This window comes from Trachypithecus francoisi, unplaced genomic scaffold, assembly GCF_009764315.1.
Source record: "Trachypithecus francoisi isolate TF-2019V2 unplaced genomic scaffold, Tfra_2.0 Lachesis_group4, whole genome shotgun sequence".
NCBI classification, from domain to species: Eukaryota; Metazoa; Chordata; class Mammalia; order Primates; family Cercopithecidae; genus Trachypithecus; species Trachypithecus francoisi.
The window spans coordinates 144,975,066-144,991,333 of record NW_022681469.1 but is presented as its reverse complement, the minus strand read 5'-3'; the positions used below and the strand labels follow the sequence as shown (position 1 = coordinate 144,991,333).

Sequence of the window (16,268 nt, the reverse complement as noted above, 5' to 3'; positions counted from 1 at the left end):
AAACTGTTTCAGTTTTAATTATTTAAGGAGAGAGGGTACCTCTAATCCTTTATATTCCATATTGGCCAGAAGCTCAGAAGTCACCCATGATATTATTTTAACCATGGTTCTAGGAATAGATTTGCTTTGGAACATTTTTGTGGAGTGTACAGACTCAGCCTTAGAACTCCGAAGAAGTTTAGACGTCGTATGGTCCAAAAACCTGATTTTATTGGTGAGGAAATAGGCCCAGAGTGAAGTTATTTGCTCAGATTCATAGTTTGTCACACTGGCAGTTTGTAAACATTTGGCTCATCCCACAATAAGATTTTCCATACCTGAAGGGCGAGGTGAACTATTTCTCGTGGCCCACAGCAAGGTTGGGATCCACCAATTCTTCCTGCTGTAATGGCTGCCCGAGTTTGGTCTTACTGGGAAAAGTCACTCTTTGGCAGAGGGATTGAGTTTCCTGAGCCCTGAGATCTGTGCTGTTTATTCATTTTTATGAATAAAACGAGCTTTATCCAAAACCTCTGGGGAGCATCACCTTGAATCGCCGTCCTCTTGCCCTGCCAGCCCAGCCCTTCTGCTTGCACCTGGAAGCTGCTCCATGCCCTTCCCTGCTCCAGATCACACCTGCCTTTCAAAGGGCTGCCACACCTGGGAGCCCCAGGCTGGAGCTCCAGGCCAGACCTAGCTTACCTCATTCCGCCTCCAAATTCTTGGCATCGGCTGCCATTTACCCTTGGCCCCCTGCCCTCTGCCTGTGGGAGGGACTTAGAAATGAGGAAAAGCCACCACCAAGGATTACATCATATCAAACCCTGGGGCCTTTTCCTGGTCAGCCAGGACAATGAGAGTTATTTCCAAATTCTGAGATTATTGTTGAGAAAGTTCAAGGAAGAGATTTCTTTCTTCCTTCTGCTCATGGGGGAGAGTGTGGGTGTGTCATGTGCTTCCTACAGCCCTGATCTGCTATGAAGGCAACCCTGGCTCTGTTGATCACTCTCACAGCTGCACATGGTTTGCTTCTCTGGTTTTAGTGTAGAGGTTGCGGGGGTTGCGGGACCCAGAGAGAAAACGAGAAGCTTGAAGTGGAAGAAGTTGGGCTCAGCGCAATTGCAATGGCTTTGTGCACCCCACCTGGGAGCTCAGGAGGGCTCAGGATTGCGCTCCCTGTTTTTTGTTTTTTGGTTTTTTGGTTTTTTTTGAGACGGAGTCTTGCTCTGTCGCCCAGGCTGGAGTGCAGTGGCCAGATCTCAGCTCACTGCAACCTCTGCCTCCCTGGTTCAAGAGACTCTCCTGCCTCAGCCCCCCGAGTAGCTGGGACTACAGGCGCCTGCCACCTCACCTGGCTAGTTTTTTGTATCTTTTTTAGTAGAGATGGGGTTTCACCGTGTTAGCCAGGATGGTCTTGATCTCCTGACCTCGTGATCCGTCCGCCTCAGCCTCCCAAAGTGCTGGGATTACAGGTGTGCGCCACCGCGCCCGGCCATGCACTCCCTGTTTTAGACAAGGAAATTGAAGGTCAGAGATGTTAAGGGGTTGTCCCCACAGCGAGTGCACCAAAAAGCTCTGCTCTCCTTAGCGTGCCACACTGCCTTCTGATAATTAGGCCTCGTTTTACTCGGTCCTTTTTATCTGGGGTCTGGGTGTGCACGTGTGGATGGGTGTGCGCATGATAGAGCTGGGTAGCTCTGGGTTCTCTTTGCCTCCTGAAGGGATTTGGCATGTTGGTGACATTTTGACCTGGTCCTTTGAGGCCTCCTAAAGCTTAGCGTATGCATTGATTCTCTGTGATCCACAAGGGGAATGTGACAGGACTAGGAAATATTCAGGGAGGGAAGCCTGGAATCTCTCCCACTTTTCCAGAGCTTTGAATCGTGGTTGGCTAGAATACCCTGGGGCCAGGAATGAAACATGTTTTATTCCATGTGGAGGTTTGTTGTTTGTTTTCAAGTTGTATTTATTTGTTTACTTATTTATTTTTTTGAGATGGAATCTCTCTCTGTCCCCCAGGCTGGAATGCAGTGGCGCCATCTCGGCTCACTGCAAGCTCCGCCTCCCAGGTTTACGCCATTCTCCTGCCTCAACCTCCTGACTAGCTGGGACTACAGGCATCCACCCCCATGCCGGCTAATTTTTTGTATTTTTAGTAGAGATGGGGTTTCACTGTGTTAGCCAGGATGGTCTCGATTTCCTGACCTCGTGATCCGCCCACCTTGGCCTCCCAAAGTGCTGGGATTACAGGCGTGAGCCACCACGCCCAGCCTCAAGTTATATTTAAAGTATGTAAATACAATTTGACTGTAACTTACATTGTCACTGATCCTCTTGTAGTACTTTAAAGATTGTGTTGTCAGCATTATTAAGTGGGTAGTTTAGAGATTCTGATCTTCTAATTTCTCAGACTGTTAAGTTACTGTAGAATATGTGGTCGATTAAGGTACTGCTACATGTTGACTATTCTAACAAATTAATATTATGTTAATACATGTGGATATTTTGGTGTCTGAATAGTTGCCTTTTTGTTAAAGTTGGGGATGGAGGAAGTGGTGGGGAGGGGTGAAGGTAGGGGAGAAAGAGGTAGAGATGATGGTAGAGGTGGTGGTGGAGGGGGAGGAGGAAATAGAGATAATGAAGAGTGTGGAGGTGGATGTGATGGTAGCAATGGAGGTGTTCGAGGTGTGAGAGGTGAAGGGTGGTGGGAAGGAGTAGAGGTGATGGAATGGGTAGAAGTGGTGGTGAAGGGGTATAGTGGAGGAGGAGGAGCTGGAGGTGAAGGTGGAGGTGGTAGAGGAGGTGGAGGTGATATTGGAGATGGTGGAAGTGATGGTGGAGGTGAGGATAGAGATGGTGGAGGAGGTAGAGGTGAGGATGGAGGAGGTGGAGATGATGTGATAGTAGAGGAGGTGGAGGTGATGGTGGAGATGGTGGAAGTGATGGTGGAGGTGGTGGAGGAGGTGGAGGTGAGGATGGAGGAGGTGGAGGTGATAGAGGTAGCAGAGGAGGTGGAGGTGATGGTGGAGGAGGTGGAAGTGATGGTGGAGGAGGTGGAGGTGAGGATGGAGGAGGTGGAGGTGATGTGATAGTAGAGGAGGTGGAGGTGATGGTGGAGATGGTGGAAGTGATGGTGGAGGAGGTGGAGGTGAGGATGGAGGAGGTGGAGGTGATAGAGGTAGCAGAGGAGGTGGAGGTGATGGTGGAGGAGGTGGAAGTGATGGTGGAGATGGTAGAGGAGATGGTTGAAGTGCTGGCGGTGATGATGGAGTTGGTAGTGAAATGATGGTAGGGATGGTAGAGGAGATGGAGGTGGCGGTGCAGGAGGTGGAGAAGGTAGAGGAGGAGATGATGTGGCAGTGGAGGTGATGGAGATGGAAGGAGGTGGTGGGAAGGGGTGGAGTGCTGGTGCAAATGTTTGGAGGGGAGGTAGTGACGGTAGAGGAGGAGGAGGCAGTGGCAGCAGGGCCAGTAGTGGCAGTAGTAAAAATAGCAGCTGAGATTTACTGAGCCGTGCTTTCCATGCGTGATCACACTAAATCTTCAATAGTCCTTGGAGGTTATAATCACACAGGGTGGTTTAATGTCTTCACCAAGGTCATGTAGCTACGCTTCTGTAGAAATTCTAGAGCTAGTGCTGTCCCCCTTTCGGCCAAAATGCCTCATTGATGTGGGAATACCGGATCCAAAAACAGGAACAAAACTGACTTGGCAAAGCCATTTTATTTTGGGAAAACCATTTGTCAAGATTGACAGGCTCTGGGCAGGAGGTTTCTTTGTAGGGTGATGGAAATGTTCTAAAATTAGATTGTGGCGATGGTTGTACAGATCCTTAATTATACTAACATTCATTGGTTTGTATGCTTCCAACAGATGAAATTTATGTTATGTAATTTATATCTCAATAGAGCTGTTTTAAAATGTAAATGACTGATAGACTCCTCCCCTTGTGAATAACCAGAATTGATGTTTCTGTGCTGAACACTGCAGAGTGGGTGGTTAAAGTGAGGCAGCTCATGCACTACTTTTGCTTTTAATTCAAGAATTGCTGCACTTGGAGGTAGTTCTGTGGAAATAAGTGCCTGAATATGGAGTACAAGCCACTGATCTGTGTCTTTTTAGGCTATATGATTTTAGTGAAAATGCGATCATTTTTTATGTGGTGGCATTTTCACTGCCAGGCCAGGCATTCTTACCATGTGGGAGAAAAGTTTTTTTGTACTCTGACCAGGGCTTATCCAGATATTTTCATGTCGGGCTCAGCAGCCTATATGAATACAATTGTAAGCAAAGAGCATCGCCCTTGTTCCTTGATACAAGACACCTGGCTTGCTGAGTTTTCTTTTTCCCCATCTCAGGCTTTTGGAAGCAGCTCTTGTTTTGGTTTAAGGGTCAGTTTGACTGAAATCTCTGCTTAAAAACCTCTTGCTCCCTTTCCTCTTGCATAGACATGAAGTGTAATATCAAAACAGGCAGTGTCATTTTGGGTGAGAAAAATGGCTCCGGCTTATTTATTATGAGGGTTATTTCCATTTGAGGGACTAGTTTTGCACACCTTGCAACTGGCAGAGTTGGAGTGCTGATACTGCAGCTTTTACCAAGTTCACTAATGTTTTAGGAATTTTTTTTTTCAGCCTTTTTCAGCCTTGTAGAGTTTCTGCATGTATTAGGAATTCTCTGAGTGACAGATTATGTACTTACCCATGGCTCAGTTGTTAAGGACATGTTCTCTGATTCAGCCCCAATGGGTCTCACACCCACGGTTATGAGATGTGATTTGCTGGGCAAGCTGCTGTCCTCCTTTGTCCTCATCTGTAGGGATGAGGTAACAACAGTACCCGCCAGAGACAGGATTTAAGTGGGAATGTGTGTAAACTGTCTAGCACTGTACCTGGTACCCAGGAACTGTAATATTAGTAGAAACCCTGCCATTTTTACATTAATATTTAATAAAAGTGTGATTATATGGGTGAGGGAGGGTAGTTGTGGAATCTGTAACTACACTGTATCTGACAGCTTGTGTGTATTCAAAGTTTTAGAACAGGCATATGTGCAGTTGGTAGAGAGGGTATCAGGCGTTGGAAGGGAGCTAATGAGCTGGGTGATGCCTTCATTTTCAAAATGCAGGTAACACAGGTAGTCAGTCTTCACTCGGGCTGTGATAGATTAATGGGCTTGTGGTTTGAAACATTTTCCTTCTTTAAGTGTATCCTGTGTGAAATGACAAACCCCATCCCTGTTGCATTTCACATGTTCATCTGCAGACTCAACACCCTTGGGTGGACTCCAGCAATGTGCCTCACCTGTCTCAGCTGATGTCCCTGGCTGAGCAGGAGGGGTTTGGGAAACTGCCTGCAGGAAGGCCCCAGGGAGCTCTGAGACCCGGACGGTTGGTCATGTACGATTGTGTCTTCTCCTTTGCCTTTGCACCAAAAATCTGAGGAGAAAAGCTGCAGGAGAGGGTTGCAGGGGGGCACTGGGAGATTAATTGCACCCTCGGGAGCAGTTCTCATCCGTTACTTTTTTTTTTTTTTTTTAATTTGGTTGGTTGTTTTTGCGTACCTGTAGTGTTTAAAGTTGATCCCTGTTAAACCTGTAGGTTTTGATCGGGCATTCTCCCAGGTGGAAGACATTTCGAGTCCCTGTCATTCTGTTCTCTGTGGCATTGGTCTTTGTTTACGTTAGTGGAGTTATTAAGTGTGCCTTCTGTGCCGTTCTCCGGGTTCTGAAAATATTGTGCACAGGGCAAGCTGAGGACACAGCCACGTGATACCCACTGTAGAGAGAGGGAGAGCGAGACCTCCTACGCAGGCTGCCAGTCCTGTGTTCAGTAGTAAGGTCAGTGCCCGCTGTCTACCGAACACTCAGTACCTTTAGTTGCTGGGCAAGTCCTTTATTTGTTACTTTAATTTGAACCTCAGAAGTGACCTATGAAGTGGCCATTCTGCCTCAGGAATGTGTGGAGATACCCCAAAGGTGAGACAGTTGCCCTGAGTTCCAGGACTAACCAGCATGTGGGGCCTGGGATCTGAGCCAGTGTCCCGCCTGCTGTGCAGTCCTTCCATCTGTCACCTGCAGTGCCCGCTGCACTGATGATGGCATGCCTCTCATCCGGTTTTCCCGCTGCCCCTCCAGCTGTGTGTTGCTCCCGCTTTTTAGATACGAAAACTACCTGAATCGTCCAGTGAACAACATCCCCTGGTTCTCTGGGGCTGGTTCCTCTTGTGCATCTTGTAGTGTTTAGTTGGCACCCAGCAGAGGCAAGAGTGCATTTGATGCTGTGGTTGAAACAGAATGCCAGTAACTGGTGGAAGGGGCTGCTTTTCCTCTGTTTTGTGCCCAGGCTACCTCGTGATGCTTTTTGCTGAAGCCTGGGCTTTGAAAGGTGGGTGGTGGAACATTCTTGTCACTCCATCCTCACAGAGAGGCAGAGGCATCCCTGCCCCAAATCTTGGGGCGAGGCTGGGCTGTGTGCTGGGGTTGTAAGGATGAGTCAAGGATGCCCATTTCTAGGGAGAGGGTAGGCACCAATCCATTGGCCCTTGTTACTTCCTGCTTGGAATTAAAGCAGGGCTTCAGGGTAAGGTACGAGGAGGCAGACTTTTCGTTGGGGTTGTCAGAGAAAGTGCCCAAAGGACGAGCCTTGAGGATGGGTTGATGGGGTGTGCATGGTGGGTGGGGTAGAGAACATTCTGATGGGGTGTGCATTTGATGGGGTGTGCATGGTGGGTGGGGTAGTGAGCATCCAGGGCTGAGTGCTGTGAGAGGCACACAGCAGTCGCTTTGGAGTCAAGGAAAACCAACTGGATTGGTGGCTCCTAGAGTGCCATGGAGGTATGTGCCACGTTACATTAGGAAGGGCAGTTCACACATAGACACCCGGGTCCCCTTCTGCGGGCCTGACTTAGGTCTGGCTGGGGCCTGGGAGCCTGCATTTCTACCGTGTTCTCCCAGGTGAGGACCAGCCACACCAGGCCACCTGGTACCCTGATAGGCATGCCCACAGAGTCCACAAGAAGCTCACCATTTTCTTCCTCCCACGAGTCACTTTTTTTTTTTTTTTTTGCTATATGAATCAACCTAAATGTCCATCAGTGACAGACTGGATTACGAGTCACTTTTTATGTGTACTCTTTGAAACCTCTGGCCCTTCATCTGCAGAGTGAGGGAAGTAAAGCCACCTGCCTCTGTTAGCCAGGGTGTTGGCAGTCTGCAGTGGGCACCCTCTGGAGGGCGTGGGTTGGGGGTAGGGAGCAAAAGGAAAAAAAAAAGAGTTTAATGGAGGGATCTGGAGAAAGCAGCTGAGTTGTGGTTCCCAGCCTGGGGCCAGCAAGGAGCCTGAGGGAGTGAGGCCAGGGGGCATTTGTGCAACCCCCAGAGTGTGGCTTATGGAAGGAACAGCCCAGCTGGCCTCCCGGGCTGTGTTCCTGCCTGGCCTGGCTCCATCGGCCGCCCACCACTGGGGGCCAGCAGACCAGCTATTGGTCGATGCAGCTGAGGCAGACTCATGCCCGGCACAGGACAGAGGAGCAGACAGAAACCATTCTCCTCACCCACTGGAGGGCTCTGTTACAGGAGATGGCTCAGCAAAGGGCCTGGGACTAGGTCACCCCAGGAGAGGGAGGGCTTCTCCTTTTCATCTTTATGAAGGTGGTGTTTCTGCCCTGTACTGCTCTATGGGCTTATTCTGACTTTGGCAAGTTTTTCTAAAGCATGTGGATTTGCGAAAGTTCAGCATTAGTGAAGTGACCTGTGGGACTTTAATTAAGGAGCTTGGCTGCCCTCTCCCATCCTTCCACCTTCCCCTAGAGGTAGAGAGCATAGTGATTAAGGGCTCTGAGTAAAAAGCAGACTCACAGCTGGGCGACGTGGCTCACGCCTGTAATCCTGGCACTTCGGGAGGCCAAGGCAGGTGGATCACAAAGTCAGGAGATCGAGACCATCCTGGCCAACATGGTGAAACCCCATCTCGACTAAAATACATTAATTTAGCCGGGCGTGGTGGTGCGCACCTGTAGTCCCAGCTACTCGGGAGGCTGAGGCAGGGGAATCGCTTGAACCTGGGAGGCAGAGATTGCGGTGAGCCGAGATCACGCCACTGCACTCCAGTCTGGTGACAGAGCGAGACTCTGTCTCAAAATAATTTAAAAAAAGCGAACTCACAGGGCCTCCCCCATTCCCTTCCCAGTCCTTCCCCCAGTGGGCTAGGCTGGGAAACAGACACACAGACAAACAAAAACTAAACCTGGAGAGGAAACCAAGCTAACACAGTGATAAACCTTTTATTCTTGTCCCTGTGTTCATTGCCTTGCACCTGGCAAAGTGCCACTGTTTGCCTCTGAATGGTGGGTAGACATTTGCCCCTGACCTTCCAGCTCTGCCAGGATGATCTTTTTAGTGCGACGGTGGCTAACTTTTTACCTGCTGCCTTTTGTGTTTTGGCTTTATTTTACAATCACCGTCATTTGTCATACTATGAAATCTTTCTTGGCTTCTCAAGAGAATAGACTTCATGTCTGAAGTGTCTATCTGTTGAATTAAAGAAGGTACATTTCTTTTTTGACCTTGGAATTTCATAAACAAATGAGCCACTTGTTGAAATTTTGTTCTTACTGCCATAATTTGTCATTCAGACCTGTCAGATTTTTAACAGTGCTTGAGGCATAGAGTTGCAAGATAAAATATAGTATCCCCAGTTAAATTACAGATAAGCTACAAATACATTTTAAGGGTAAGTCTCATGAAATACTGTGACATACTTATACCAAAAAAGTATTAATTATTAATCTGAAATTCAAATTTAATTGGACATCCTGTATTTGTATTTGCTAAATCTGGTGACACTATTTAGACAAGGTTGCCTTAAATTAGGTTTGCAAGTTACTTGTCTTCTAAGTAGATGTCTCAGTTGGCACTTAAAAGAGGAGGTCTCGGGCAAAGCAGTCATCTGATGGAGGAATGGGCCGCGCACCTCACAGTGCACAGGAAACACCCAACAGGCTTGTTAACCTGCAGGGCCTTGCTCCTTGCAGGACAGGGCTGGAGCAGGGCTGTGCAGGCCCTGGGTGATCTGGAGGCTAGTCCCACCCACCCTTTGAAATAGGTGGTGGGGTAGCATATCTTCTGGATATGGTCTGTCAGTGTTTGTGGGATCAACCCAATAGCAACATTTGTATTAGCAGTGTGTAGTAATTATTCACATACATAGCAGTAAATATTTTCAGATGAGATGTTTTAATAATTTAAGCAAACTTTGAAGTATTTTGATGTTTGCATGGAAGAAAATGACTAAGGAATTCATATAAAAGAAGCAAGAGAGGAAATGTTCTGCTGATGAGAAAACACGTTGGCAGGCTGTGAGAGTGGAAAATGTGGGATTGCTGGCCCGGGAGCGGGCAGCTCTGTAGAACCGGCGAGGAGGTGGCTGAGAAACACTTGGATGTGTGTAAGGTTATAACATGTGAGCAGGGTGACCTCCCTAATCAGACAAAAGGAAGGCTTGGGTGCTAAGTGGGCCTGGTAGAACTGGTCAGCCACTTCTGGGGGGAAGGAGTCATTGTATTTTCTCCCCTTTTACTATCCCCCAAATAATGTCAAATAAATCCCCCAAATAAATGTCAGGAAGAGGAAGGAATAATACATCAAGTCAGAAGAGAAATCAGAGTAAAACACAAATGCAGGTTTTTCAGTTTTCTTAATAGAGGCTGAAAATGATTTTCAAGGTTAAATGATGAGCCAAAAAGGTAAGGCCAGTGAACTTGACTACGTTAAATTACACTTTTAAGAATCAAAAGTACAATTAAAGTTTTAAATTAAATTTAATTAAATTTAAAGACAAGCAAAGTGGGAAAAACATTTGCTACAAATGTGAATGAACTTACTTGCCTACTGTGTAAAAAGCTCGTCATGGGAGAAGTGGAAGCAAGTCTGTGTTCAGTGACAGTGGGCTGGGAGGCCTGCGGGCCACCAGGGATGGGTGCTCACCCAGGGCTCAGCCTGGCTTGATGTTTTCCATCATAAACAGATGAGCGGATTGACTCAGGGAATCCAGGTCACTGACCCCAAGCCCTTAGCTGATGAGTGTCAGGTTTGTGGTTCATTCATGGACATTTTTTACTGGGAACCCCTTGTGCCCTCAGGATCTAGTCTAGCTGACCTGCTAAAGGATAGCCCAAAAGAAGAAATACAAAGGTCTAATTCGCTTATGAAAAATATTCAACCTCAGCATTATAGACCTGCATATTAAAACCACAGGGTGGGGCCGCTGCTTACCTCTGGAATTAGCCAGAAAAAAATTCCAGAAAAATAAACAGTCACTGGCTGGCTTGGGTGTTATGAAACAGGCGGTTGCCTTCCCTCCGGGTGGAAGGGTGAGTGTGTGAAGAAGAGTTTGACTGTGTGTATCTAGAATCTTAAAAAAGTGCACGTGGCCTCTGGCCTAGTCCTTCTACTTCTAGGGATCCTAAGCAAATAATCAGAAATGTGGACAAAGTTTTGTGCTCGAAGGTGTTTATTTGATCATTATTTATGCTGTCTAAAAGTTGAAAACAACTGCAGAGTGTCTACTAGAGTAGTTTAGAATATGAAAAAAAAATGATATTTACCAAAGTTTTAAAATAGTTGAAGACAGGGACAGGAAAACACATAATTATTTACACAATCTGATTTCAACCATGTCTAGTTATGTACAACAAAGGTGCAAAGACCACGGGAATGCTGTTATCCCACTGTTGTAGGATTTAGGCTAGTTTTATATCTACTCTAGGTTAGATATTTATATAAAAATTTTCTTTGTGTGGATTGTTGTAAAATTCAGAAAAGAGGAAAAATATTTCTCTCAGATGCTAAAGAGCAGACTGGGTGGGAAATGTTGGCCATGGAATTGCAGAAACTAGATGGGAGATGGCTGAACTTGAGGGGCTGAGCTGGGAGGTACCACCCTCTCGGATAGCCAGGGGAGCCCAGCTCCCTCCTCAGTGCCTCTTGTGGGGGTTCTTGGGGACCTTGCCATTTCCTCCCAGACACTGTGTGCTCCAAACAGCCCTTCCCGTCTTTCTTAGTCAAAAGCTTGCATTTCCAACAACCTGTATGTTCATCAGTGGGATATTGGTGAAATGAATTACACTACACATCTACTTGGTGGGGTACACTACAGTGCCGATGAAGATGATTTTTGGCCTGAAAAATTTCAAAAATGATACTAAAACACAATATGTGGAAGATAATTATGATTCAGTGTTTATCAGGATCATTCGTAATCCCCATGTGACTCATAGAGTATACATGTTCTCTACAAATAATCCAAACATTGCATAGATGCGCATGGTAATTTTTGGTTTTGTTATTCTGATAAAAAGAGAGGTTCCGTTTTAATTTTTTGTTCATTTTTTAGCATACAAAAATACAAATTTTTATACTTAGTAAGTTTTACATCTGTGATTAAAACATGAAAAGAAAACTGTTTCTTTTGAAAGGGGAAAAAGAGAGAAGCTGGTGAAAATGTCTCCCTTAGGGCTTTGTTCGTTTTATTTTGTTTTCTCCAGATATTCTGGAGGAAGGCGTGAACGCGACTTTGCCTCCCAGGGAACAAGCATCCTCCTTCTAAATGGTAGATGTGGGTGAGCTGACCCTGCTGGAGTCTGTCCCCTGGGCTGCCCTCTGCCTCCCCCCATTGTGAGTGGTCCGTGAAGCACAGCGTTGACCAAACCTAAACCTGTTTGCTCCCAGGTCAGTGTGCACGCAGCAGAGAAGTGAGCATCCATCCCATTTCATGCGTGAGCAAGGAGGGCTCTGGGCAGAGAAGCCGCTTGCTGGGAAACATTTAGGCAGAAATTAAGAGTCACATTCCCAAGACCTGCTGCTTGGTCACCTTGTTGAAATCAACGTGCCTTTTGAGTTTCTTGGGCAGTTTGGGCACTGTAGAGCGGTGGGAAGGAGTGTGGACTCTGTAACTCATGACCCAGAGCAGCCGGGACCCACTGGGTGATGAGGGTTGTGAGGGTAACTCACCTTCCCATGCCTCAGTGGCTGCCTCTGTGGCAGGAGCCCCGCTTGGCAGAGGGAGCTGTGTGTGCATGTTGGCTGTCGCCAGCACCTTGCATGCTGGATGTTTCACGTGCTTCAGTTTTCAATCTGGAAAGTCTCTTTTGCATGAATAGGAGGGAATTTGCTGAAGTCAACTATGATATTTGTGACAATGTACTAATATTGATAGTAGTTTTGGTGCACATCTTATACTTTTGGCACAGTTCAGACCTTTCTAATTACAATAGTAGTACATATGCATCATAAAGATTTCAAAGATTTTATAAATCTATAAGAGAAAATGGACATCTCTCCACCCCAAGTTAGTCACCGATAATATTTCTTTCCCCACATTTGAATGTATCTTTCATTGGCTTCTGGTCCCATGCAGGTGTGTTTCTAGAATTGTGGGCTTAGGATCATAATATTGCTGTTTTACATTTTGCCTAAAAGTGTTGTTCTCACACTAATGTCTAAAAAGATGCCACTGAGCTCCTTAACATTTTGTGGAGGGAACCACTTATAAAACACTCTCTAGATGTTTCTGTCCCAGGTAACAGAATGCCCAGCACTTGATTACCTGTAGTTTTTACAGAAATGCATGTGTTCCGTGGAATGTTAATTATTTGTATTCACTGCCTAAATGGAGCAGTTGGCAATAATTCTCTTTGAATTGCTATTCAGGAAAAGCTATTTAAGCCCAAACACAGGAGTAACTTTTAACTCCGTTGCCGAACAGCTTGCACCTTTTCATGGTTAGCTTCCCTTACGCAGTCTATTTTCAACAACTGTCACTGAAAAAGGAAAAAGTAAGTAAGTGGAAAGGAAGAAAGGAAGTGCTGGGAAAGCTGGGTGTTGAAAAGTGTGGGATGCTTCTTGTGAACTCACGACCTTTCTGCTGTGGTCCTTTTTTTTTTTTAGGACAAGGTGGAGCAGACACCTCGCAGTCAACAAGACCCGGCAGGACCAGGACTCCCCACACAGTCTGACCGACTCACGAATCACCAGGGTGAGGAATGAGCAAAACACAGGAACACTCCCAGTTCTAGCAGCTGCAGCAGTGCCAGGACCTGATATTCTAAAACGTTGCTCTTCACACTAATAGATTACGATTCTAACATTGGTTCTTCTTTTCTCATTAAGGACAATGAATTCCAAAATAGAGAAAGATCCTTGGTTCTGATATCTTCATGTGTTTCCTTTCAGTTAGCAAACTTCAGTGAGCTAAACTTCAAGATCAGTTTCATACGAGTTATCAAGGTTTCAGCCGAAAGGCGACTTAATGTCGCCTATCGAAGGGTACTCCAAGGTGAATCCTCTTGGTTTTGGCATTTTTATATTTCCAGTTAAGATGGTTTTGGGTGTATGTACTCTTGGTCTTTCTCTACCTTTCTCTGATTCTTTTTGTTTCTTCTATTAATATTTAATTTCCAATGAGGTCATTGTGGGAAGGGAAGGAAAGGGAACTACCTTTAGGAAATTAGACTACTTAGGAAATTAGATCTAATAAATGGAAGCTTTGCTGTAGGATGAGGAGCCTGAAGATGAGATTAAACGAAACGTGCACATGGCACATTGTGGGGCTTATTGGAGAGTTTAGGTACAGTAAATCACAGGTCCTCGAGCTGGTGGGAATGTGAATATTTAGGTTTTCTTAAATTACTTAATGAGAAAGGTTGACTATAAAAATAAAAGCTGGGCTCTGACCATGAAGTCAAAGCAATGTTTTCTCAGTTGTTAGAAGATTCATAAAAGCTGTCAAGGTTTTCTGTGGCAAGCATAATTTTAGGATCCTCTTTTAGAAAACTTTGAAATGACATGATGCGGGGAAAGGGTACCAATTTGTTAGTATTGACTTCAAAGCTTAAGAAAATTTTAACATATTACATTGTATGCTCACAAATGATCTCACTTAAATGGAAATAATTTAAGCCTTGGTGTTAATGCTCATATAAAAACTTAGGTCAATACTTTAATTAGGAAACCAGAAAAAATTACACTGAAATAATTTTTTAAGGCTTACCTTTTATCCTTTGTCTTTAAATTGTACACTCAAATATTCTACAGATATCAAAGTAGTTCAATTAAGGGACATTTATTTGCAGCACAGAACATGGAGCACATTCCATGTAGAAGAGAGCTGGTTCTCTTCCCTGATGTGGAGTTACACAGTACGCAGTTGAAGCTGAGTCTTGGATGTATCCCCACACCTGAAACAGGGCTTAAAGGAATGGATGAACACATCACTATATTGAACCCCACCTCTGCTCAGCGACTCAGAGGGTTGATACCTTTAAGCACACCGTTGACATTGGCCACCTCTCCATCATTTTACATACACACAGCATGTGAAACGGGAAAGCAGAAAGAACTCAGCCTTGCTTAGACCCAAGCATGTCCACAGATCATTGAATAGCTCTGTCCCCTCAGGGCTGTGGCTCCCAAAGCAGCATGGGTGCTGCTGGCCCGGGTCCCAGGGAATGCAAAGGGCTGCGCTTTCCCTTCTCTGGCAGTGACTGGGGAAGCAGTGCCAGAGCCAGGCCCACCATATCCAGCTGAGAGCTGTGGTGGGGCTCCCCTGTTTTCCAAAGATGCTGGAAAAGGGCTGTTGCCTGGGATGGATTGTAGTGCATGTGGACTCATGGCCAGGCAGCCTGGCAGAGTGGATGCAGCCTTGCAGCCAGAGCTAACCCAAGCAGCCTTCCAGTACGGTGATGCAGACTGCAACCTTCGCAGTCTTCCATGAGGCAGCAGCTCCAGTCTGTCCCGACTTGACCACTCAGTGGGGAGGGGGAGGCAGGAAAAGAAAAAGCAACCCACCTAAAGCAAGTCTGCAAACCAACATTCCAAAAGCACATGAAGCCGTCCCATCCTAAGAAATACAATATAGCTAACAAAACCAAGAGATTACCAATTTAGCCCATATGCAACAAAAAAAAGTGTGACCAAGGCTTTGAAATATGTGTTTATAATGCTCAGACAGATGCATGAAAGAATCATGTCTGTAGGACAAGGCAAGAAACTATGAAACACAACAAGAGGAAATGAGGCGAGACCTGGGCACCCTGGGCAATGCCTGAAGACAATGCAGTGTACTCCCAAGTGCAGGGGGAAAGATAAACATCCATCTAGAATGTTATGCCAACATATTCCTGACTAGGGAAGGCCAAATAGAGCTTTCTCAGGCAAAGATTGAGAAAAAAATGTGTCACTGGCAATCTTCACTAAAAGAATGATTATTATTTTATTTTTATTTTTTAAGAGACCAGATTTTGCTCTCTCACCCAGGCTGGAGTGTAGCTCATAGCTCACTGCAGCCTTGAACTCCTGGACTCAAGTGATCCTCCAGTCTCAGCCTCCTGAGTACCTGTGACTACAGGTGTGCGCCACCACTCCCAGCTAGTTTTAAAATTTTTTGTAGAGATGGGTCATTGCTATGCTTCCCAGGCTTGTCTCGAACCCCTCAAGCTATCCTCCCATGTCGACCACTGGAAGTACTTGGTTTAGATGTGTGAGTTGCAGTGCCTGGCCTAGAAGAATGATTAAAAGTACTTCTTGAGGAAGAAGGAATGTGGATACTAGGGAAACATGGCACATATGGGAAAATAATATGTGATGAGTGCTCAATTGTGTATTTAAAAATATTAGGTACATCTAAAGTATTGACTGTAATTACTAAAAGAATGTGCATATAATCTATAGTTCCCAACCTAGCAGAAAAAGATATAAGGGAATATATATGAAAAACAACAATAATAATCAAACAACATCAAGTAGAAAACAGAAGAAAAAACAAGATGTGAAGAGAAAAAAGATATTAAACAAAATACAAAATAAGATAGTAGGAGTAATTCCAAGTCAATTCGTGATAGTGTTAACAAGCTCAAATTAATAGACACACATACCTCCCTCTAGCCAACAGAGACTCTTGATTCTTTTCTAAAACCTGTGTAACTTTTTGAAAAGTTGACTGTATATAGAAAGTTGCACTAAATTTTAAGCAATCTATTTCATGCAAGGCTTGTTCTTTGACCCAGTGTGAATAAATCAGACGTCAACATAAAAAGTTGAAAACAAATCACATAAACATGCATGAGGAAACTTTAAAACACACCCACTCTTATTTTACTTGTGAGTTAGACAGGAAATTGCAATGGAAATATCAATCATTTAGAACCGAATGAAAGTGAACATAGTACAGGTGGAAAGTCGTACAGTGCTGCAAAGGTGGTAAGGCTACATTTCTAAGCTTCAAAAAAACGAAA

The 16,268-nt window shown here is 45.3% G+C and overlaps 1 protein-coding gene across 8 annotated transcripts in view; it reads left to right on the top strand.

The window, feature by feature from the left end:
• GRB10 (growth factor receptor bound protein 10) overlaps nucleotides 1-16,268 on the top strand; it is a 202,023-nt gene that overhangs the window by 78,103 nt on the left and 107,652 nt on the right. For 5 of the 8 annotated variants that reach the window (XM_033194324.1, XM_033194321.1, XM_033194327.1 and 2 more), the window contains one exon: nucleotides 12,925-13,012. The exons of 1 other annotated variant lie outside the window; for it this stretch is intronic. Coding sequence is in view for 3 of the 7 variants with exons in the window: in XM_033194321.1 (XP_033050212.1) it covers nucleotides 12,925-13,012 (88 nt within the window). In the remaining 4 variants the exon portion in view is untranslated. Of the gene's footprint in view, nucleotides 1-11,522; nucleotides 11,707-12,924; nucleotides 13,013-16,268 lie in introns of all 8 variants that reach the window. 2 more of the 8 variants (XM_033194325.1, XM_033194326.1) reach the window with 1 other exon arrangement.